An 8384-nucleotide genomic window follows, 5' to 3' on the forward strand; every position below is an offset into this window, starting at 1 on the left:
GAGCCTGAGGTGGGTGCTCGCTGCCTGCCATGAGTACGGCACGCTCCTTCTCCATCCCTGAGGGTTCCTCTCTTCCCACCTTCCTTACTGCTCTGACCTCCCTCTGCCCCTTCTGGCCCCTCTACATTCCCTGGGATGGGAACATCTCCCTTTCCTCGGCAGGTTTCTTTGTGGAATGGGCTTTCCCACTCACCACACACCTGGAGCCGGCAGCAGAGCACTGAGGCACTCGTGACACAAGCTAAACCTGCTTTATCTGTACCAGGCACTGAGCAGGTAGACCCAGTTCCACTCAGGGGCTCATGACTTTTCCCATGTGCTTTTGCAGACAGGGATTCGTGCCCCTGCTGGCTGTGGAGCTGAGGTCCTCCCATCATTTCTCTCTTGCCCCTAGAGCCACACTGTGAGGCTTAATGCTCCAGAAAATACCCTGTCTTGGTGACACCATGCCTAGTAGCCGTTCACTGCATCGTTAGAGGCAAGAGGGCAAAGGAAAGAGAGTGGGAGCAAAGAGATGGCTTATGGTAATCCTTGCATCCTTATTAACCTGTCACACCTCCTTGCAGCTGGGCAGCCAACACAGCAGGGATGTCTGAAACTTCCTCCAGCAAGGAGGGTCTCCCGGCCGAGTGTCCCGTGTGCTATGAGAAATTTCACCCGCTGGAAAACAGCTCAGCTGCGGGCACACCTTCTGCCACGACTGCCTGGTGAAGTGCCTGCTCTCCGCCAAGCTTGATGGGCAGGTCCAGAGCAGCATCATCTGCCCTGTCTGCCGCTACGTGACTTTCCTCAGCAAGAAGAAGGCTCTATGGTCGTCCAAGGCAGGCACCAACGCCCGGACGCTGGAGATGCCTCTGTCACCTTCCTCCTTGTCCCATCTGACCAAAATGGAGGCCAGCAACACCTTGGTGGTGCCCAGTCATTTCGTGATGCCAGTACAGAGCTTTGACCGGTGCTGCAGCACAGGAAACAGCCCGGTGGACTCATGGGGGGTCCCAGGGGAACTGGCACGGGAAGCCCATGTCTTTGTCATCAGCAACCATGGGATGCCACTGGTGGACGTGGACTGCAGCTCCCTGGGGAGGAGAAGCACAGCAGAAACACAGAGCTCGGTGTCATCCAGCTCAGCCCTGGGGGTGAAATGCTGCCAGTCACCCATCGCTCTCGCTGTCCTCCTCATCTTGACTGTGGCTATGCTGGCAGCTGTGCTCCCTTGGCTACTGCTGGTGAAGAGGGATTCGTAGCAGGGACGGAATCAGCTCGGCTACTAGAGGGGTGTCGCTGATGCTGGGACAGAGCTAGGGCTGGAACTTCTCTTAAAAGAGCCCTGAAGAAAGTCCAGAGGCAGCTTCAGGTGAAGCTTTCTCATCTGGCCAGGGACTGAATGGATGTTCAGACCTTTCTGCAGATCTCTGGGGTCTCACAACATCACTGTTGGTGTTTTCTACCTCTCTTGGTTAAAATATGGCAGGCTGAACCCTGTCCTTGTGTTTCTCCAATGTCTTAGTGGAGAGGGTGGTTGTTTCTCCTGCATCCTGTGACAGCACGTGCAGGGGGTGAGGGGGTCATGATGGTCCCTCCCCTCCATCTCAGCTTCTGGGGAGCTGTGACAATGGGGTCCAAGTGCCCAGAGCCCAGAGCTGCCAGGCTGGGGCATCTGAAGGTCCCCAGGCTCCCGAGACTATCAAGGTCATCAGGGTACGTGATGCAGCCACTCTGGAGCAGAAAGTTATGGCTTTCCATCCCTAAGAGGTGAAGATCAGTCAAAGATTCTAGCTACCAGGCAACAAGAGCAGTGAAACCAGAGGATGGAGAGAGTGACCCTGGACCCTGTGAGCTCACCTTCCCCTCCATCAGCCAACTCTTCCCCTCCCTGCAGAGCCATGAGCAGGGAAGGGACGCCAGCTCATCCCTCAGGCAGTCCTAGCTTTGCCCTCCGCCACCTCTCTCTCTGAGCTCCCCAGGATTGTGGCCATCCTCCTGGTGTCACCGGCATCCCTCTTGCCCTGGGCACTAAGGGACAGGCAGCAGGTTGTGGGGAGAGAGCTAAAGCAGAGGTGTGGACCATATAAAGGGGCAGATTTGGGATCTCACTGTGTTCTCCTCTCCAGAGCCCTGTGCCTTGACAGAGTGACATTTCCTCGTCCCCATATCCAGATCCTGAGGGTTAATACACAGTGGCTGATTTACACTCATGCTCAGCCTTGCATGTCTCCTGGCTTTGCCCTCTTTGGGACTGGTCTCACTCAGGGGAGTCTCAGCCCCTCATCCCAGGGACCATGGTTTGGGAAGAGAGTGGACATCCGAGATGCACAGGTTTGGGATGTAGATTTGGGACCCTGTGTGCGTGGTCTTAGGGAAGGAGGGGTGGGAGCTGCTGGTCATCCTCGTGCCGGAGCTGCCTGCTGGTGCTGGGGTCCCTCATGATGGTTTTCCCCAGCTGTGCACCCCAACACAGTGTCTGCATCCTTTCACCACCTTTGCCCTCCTGACCCAGTCCCTGACCCGGTGGTGCTGCTCTCAGTCCTGTCACTCAGGAATGTGCCCTGAAGGCCGTGGCACTTTCACGGGTGCTCCAACGTGTCCAGGAGCAGGAGCAAGAGCAGGACATCCTTCACCATCACTTGTGGGTGATGACAGTGGGGTGGAAGGCTGTCATGTGGCTCCCATACTCCAAAAGAAAGGTTCTCGCAGCACAGCTGAGCACCAGGTAGGACAAACACAGCCAGCAGTGCCACAGAGGCAGCTTTGGGCTCAGCCGGAATATTTCAGGGGAACAAATAACTGGGGCAGAGGAGCTGATGACATCCCAGCCCTTCCTCTGGGGTTAAAACCAGGGCATGGTGGCCAACTGCCCTGCTTCTCCCTGTGATGTTACTTCACTGCCCCACCCCGTGCCTCAGTTTCCCCACCCACACCTGGGGTGCAATGACACTGACCTTCTGCATGGAGCACACGGAGACTGCCTGAAGAAAAGTACTTGAGACACCACACTGGAATGGAAATCCTATTTCATAAGAAATGATTACCTGATAATGACGTGTCCACGCCTCATTATTTAATAATAATCCTTGTTATTAGTCTGTCTGGGGAACTAGCGCAGGGTGCCAGGGAACCAGCCCCTTGGCAGGGGGCTGCTGGGCGGTGGGTGTGGGGACCACCCTCATGTGCACCCCAGGAGAGGGGTGGAGGAACCCACTTTTAGCTGCTGTTGCTGGAGCCCTGGAGATATTTTGAGAAGGCAATGGGGATAGGAAAGAGCTTCAGTGGCAGCGCTGGGATGAGATGGGATGTCTTGTGCTGTGTCGGGAGCCGGGGACAAGGGAACAGGGCTGGGGGTGTGATCCGTGGGGGCAGCCAGTGCCACGGACTCGGAGACCTGGGCTGGGGCCGGGGGACATCAGCCCTGCAGAGGCAAGGAAAGTGTTTGCCACTGGGTGTCACTGCTTGGCCGGTGAGCATAGAATAGAGTCACTGAACCACAAAGTCGTGTGGGTTGGAAAAGACCTTTAAGATTGAGTCCAACCATTAGCTCAACACTACCAGGTCCATCACTAAACCATGTCCCTGAGCACCTCATTTACATATATCTTAAATACCTCCAGGGATGGTGACTCCACCACTGCTCTGGGAAGTCTGTTCCAAAGCTTGACAACCCTTTCAGTGAAGAAATTTTTCATAATACCTGATCTAAATCTCCCCTGGGTGGCTGAGGGCCAGGCAGCAAGAAGTTGGAGATACCCTGGCACATCCTGCGCTGTGCATCCAACAGCTCTGCTGGGGTGGCACGTGCCTGTGCCCATAGGCATGAGCCAGGGCCCGTTCGCGCCAGCACCGGCTGCACCAGCCCGTGGTCACGTCTGCTGTTTGGGTCCATGCCCACATGCTCACCAGAGCCACCTCATGTCCAGGCAGTGGGGACCACGTGAGGTGTGGGTGTCTGTTGTTTTAGGTCAGAGTCTGCCTGTGTCTGGCAAACAGGCTCCCGGCCACTTCCTGTGCAGATGGAAAATCTACCATCATCCTATTTTCCAGTTATTAAAGCTCATGGTCTGAGCCAGACCTTCCTCAGTCGTTTTCTTCTGATGATCCCTGGGGTGATGTTTGGATCTCCAGCAAAGCAGAGCCCCCACATGCTGTACAACTTGTCCTCCCACCAGACATGTGTCTGTTAGGGGATATCAGGGCCATTTCCAGCTCAGTCCTGAGTAACTCAGTGCTTTGGTTTATCATGAGGACCTAATATCCCAAGGATAACTCATGCCTGCAGCTCTGGGACATGTATTGGGTGGCAGTGTTCTCTGCAAACATCCACCCTGCATATCACCCGTAGCAGAGACAGTCACATAGTCCTCCTTTGGCCCTGCCACGTCCATCAGGAGAGATGCCAGCATGGGGCTGTAGGCAGCTGATGGCTCAGTCATGGCCAAATTTGCTGATGAACAGCCTCATGCAGCACCTCTCACACCCTTGGCTGTGGGCTCCAAACACACATCCAGTGTGTGTGATTTAACCAGGAGCTGCTGTCTGCTCTTGGTGATGCCCTGGGTGCCCTGGCTCCATCATGCCTGTTCGTCACCAGTATTGTATCCCAAATGCCTCCCTGACACACAACCCATCCCATGGCTCCCATCAGAGTCACCTCCACAATGACCTACCTGGCCCAGCCCTGCTTCCCCTCTTCCCTTTCCATTGCTGAAGAGGGCTGGGGTCTTCTGTCCCTTGTCCTATGGGAGGCCCTCATGGCCAGGCTCTGCTCACCAGCAGCCAGAAGCCACTCAAGGCAGAAACTCATGGAGTGCATGGACCAGGCAACCAGTAGAGCTCATTATTAGCCCGTCAGGACAATTATCTCCTAATGTGCATTTGGGGAGGAAGTTAATGCCTCTCTCCTGCAGTGTGCATGTACACAAAATTAAATGTCAACTTAACTTATGGTATCGGCTTAGTTAAAGGATGAGGGACACATCCTCCAGGCAGCTCTGGAGGAGGGGACGTGTGCCTGGTGGAGTGGGAATTCATGGGACTCAGAGATGAGGAAGTGCCGGAGGACTCCAGGACCCAAGGTGTGAGAGGTGCTTTCCCCTTTGCTGTAGGAGGACAGGTCTCCAGGCCATGTTTCTTCCCAGGAGACTCACAGGGTGGCCACAGGCTAGATGATTGCAGACAAGTGGCCTTTAACCAGATCCACTGTAGGGGGAATTGCTATCTTCTTTGGCACAAATTGCATTTCTGACTCCAATCCTCCACCCGCTTGCAGTGGGCACCATCTCATACCATGGATGCACATCTCTGTCCGTGTTGGAATCATCATGGAGTGTCATCATGTGGCCCAGTGGATCACACCTGGAGAGCACTGGGACTGGCCATGATGGCAAACCGGCTCAGAGTCTCCATGCTCTCAGGCATCGCATGCTGCAGGCAAGGCATGCTGGTGTGTATCACCAGGCATTGCCACCGCTCAGCCAGATGGGCTAGCTTGGAGATGTCGCCTGGGTGCCAGCTGGCTGGGAAAGGAGTCATTGGGGACATTCCCTGGGTGCCAGTTGTTTGGGAAAGGGATCAGGATGTCTCTGCCAGTGCTGTGATTTTATAAACAAGGCTCTCTGGAGCAAGTTCATACCGCCTGCTACAGGTTTGGGGAGCCTGTTGAGGGACAACTCAGGCATGGCAGCTGTCTGCCCATGCAGAGCCTTCTGAGGATGCTTCTCCTCTTGTGACAAGGAGGGACTACAGATCCTTCGCATCAACATGTCCTCTGTCCTCTTGAAAGAGGTCTCCTGCACTCCTGTAGGAACACCAGTCCACAGCATGATGACAAGGGTTTAGTACTTTCCTTTTAGGAAGAGGCACCAAAACCACCCCAGGTTTGAGCCATTTCTCTCAAGTAATCAGGGATGAGTATTCACTGGGGGGAACATTGGTCTGAGTTTGAAGAACACTTGGGTAATGAGTGCATGGGGATGGATGGATGGATGGATGGATGGATGGATGGATGGAGTGTCAGGTCAGTATGATTGTGGGTGTTAGATGGAGGTATGACTGTGCAAGGGTAAAAGGCTGGGAGAATGAATGAGTAGATGGGTGGACCTTCACAGCTATTCATGTGGGGTGGACAGTAGGTAAAGGGGACATGGGGATGATACACAGGACTGTCCAAGGTGACCTAAGCCTTGCTAGGATACTGTGGCCCTCTTGAATCCCCGGTCACGCGGCATGTTGAGCTGGGCATACACCAGGGTCATGTTTCCATTTCTACCCAGTTGGTGTCCACAGGGACCAGAGAGGTCCCAGAAAACCCTGTCTGGTGTTGCAAAGGGACAGATCCAGAACACCTAAAAAAAACAGCATTTAACATGTTCTTCTGCACAACCTCCAACAATTAACTTTGACAATCCTGAGTCATCTTCCATCACTGCCTCCACCCATCATCCATGGCATCATTTGACTCTGAAGATGGAGATGTCCTGCAGGCAATCAGCACATCATGCTAACTAGTCTGCAGCACCTGGGGTGCCAGCTGATGCAGCCCCAAGTGTCCTCTGTCATCTCCTTCCCTTCCTCTGCTTCAAAGAGCTGGGGTGGGATGTCTGGAGGCAAAGCTCTGCTCTAGTTCTGTCTCCTGGTACCTCTTCTCCTTGCTGTGCAAGCTGATGTCAGAGACTCCGTCATCCCCCCATCAGCCTCCAGCATGGGCAGGGCTCCTGGCACGCGTGATTTCCCTGGCTGGAGAACACTAACAGCTCAAGAACTTTGCATGATGGCAGCAGGGCAATGAATCCTGAGTAATGGCTGCATAATGCATCATTAGAAGGAGAAGGTGGCATTTTTATGGCACAGAGATGGGAGAAGTGGGATTTGTGCAGGGCTCAGGAGTGCTTACTGGCCAGACACATCAGCAGGCTCCATTAGGAACCAGCTTCTGAAAGCCCCAGTTCCATCAGCTGAGATCTCACCATGAATAATTGAGAAGGAGGCTCCTCTGAGCTCCCTCCCCTCCCCTGCACCCAGACAGGGCTCCTGGAGATCCATGGTCAGTCAAAGGCTGGAGTGGAGCTTGACCAGTTTGTCCAGTGTGGCCAGTGTGGGAGAAGGACAAGAGGTGACACTGATCCAGGTGGCAGTCCCCACACCTGGGTCTCTCCAGCCAAGATCCATTTGGCTCCATCTCCAGCACATGGCAGACTCACAGACTCACAGAATCACAGAATTATTGAGGCTGGAAAAGACCTCTGAGATCATCAAGTCCATCCTATGTCCCAACACCACCACATCAGCCAGATCTCCAGGGACCCAGGTGGGAGCACAGCCATGGGGAGAGCTGATCATAGAATCATAGAATGATAGAATGGTCTAGGTTGGAAAGGACCTTAGAGATCATCTAATCCAACCCCTCTGCCATGGACAGGGACTCCTCTCAGCTAGCCCAGGTTGCTCAAGGCCTCTTCCAATCTGACCTTGAACACGTCAAGGGAGGGAGCATACACAGCTTGTCTGGACAATTTATTCCAGAGTCTTGCCACCCTTATACTGAAGAATTTTTTCCTATGATCCAATCTAAATCTGTTTTCCTTTAACTTAAATCCATTTCCCTTTGTCCTATTGCTGGACACTTTTGTAAAAAGTCCATCCTTAGCCTTTCTGTAGGTACCCTTGAGGCATTGGAAGGCAGTGATAAGGTCCCTCCAGAGTCTTCTCGTCCCCAGGCTGAACAATCCCAGCTCCCTCAGCCTGTTCTCATAGCAGAGCTGCTCCAGCTCCTGGATCATCTTTGTGGCTTCCTCTGGACTCCCTCCAACAGATCCATGTCCCTCTTACAGTGGGGACACCAGAACTAGACTCAGTGTTAGAGGTGGGGTCTCACAAGAGCAGAGTAAAGGGGAAGAATCACCTCTCTTGACTTGCGTCTGCTGGAGTGAGATCTTGTCACCAGCCAGTCTTGGCCACCACCATAGTGGAAAGGTTTGGTCCCAAACTCTTAATTCCCTGGGAACCAGTTGAGCGGAGAGCAGCCATGAAGCCCTGCTCAGCATTGGGAATGGCAGTCATGAGTTAGCTTGGTGGCCGCTCAGAGAAAGCAGTAGCCATAAGGCCAAACTGAAGCCACACGGGCCTTGCTGGTGCTTTGACAGGTGATTTCCTCCCCGCCAGGCTCTGGAGCAGCAGCCAGCCCTGGGATGCACAGGGGTGCTGTCACCAGGAGCTGCTCTTCACCTTCACATTCAGCAGCTGTGGTGAAGCCCTTGGGTGAAGCCCTGTGGTGAAGCCTTTGGCTTCTGGTGACACCAGCACTCTCCTCTCACCCCTCCCACTAATGACTGAGGGTCACACAATTACCTCTCAAATGAGCAGCAATTAGCTTCTGGCTAGAACTCCTGGGCTGA

The 8384-nt window shown here is 54.1% G+C and overlaps 1 protein-coding gene across 1 annotated transcript; it reads left to right on the forward strand.

Annotated features, from left to right (window-relative positions):
- Positions 1-588: 588 nt before the first annotated feature.
- LOC104274290 (RING finger protein 222-like) lies at positions 589-1244 on the forward strand. Its single transcript, XM_009869883.1, is given in 2 exon segments — positions 589-664; positions 667-1244. Coding segments are annotated over 2 exon segments (654 nt in total).
- Positions 1245-8384: the final 7140 nt, after the last annotated feature.

Source organism: Apaloderma vittatum, unplaced genomic scaffold, assembly GCF_000703405.1.
Source record: "Apaloderma vittatum isolate BGI_N311 unplaced genomic scaffold, ASM70340v1 scaffold515, whole genome shotgun sequence".
Lineage (NCBI taxonomy): Eukaryota > Metazoa > Chordata > Aves > Trogoniformes > Trogonidae > Apaloderma > Apaloderma vittatum.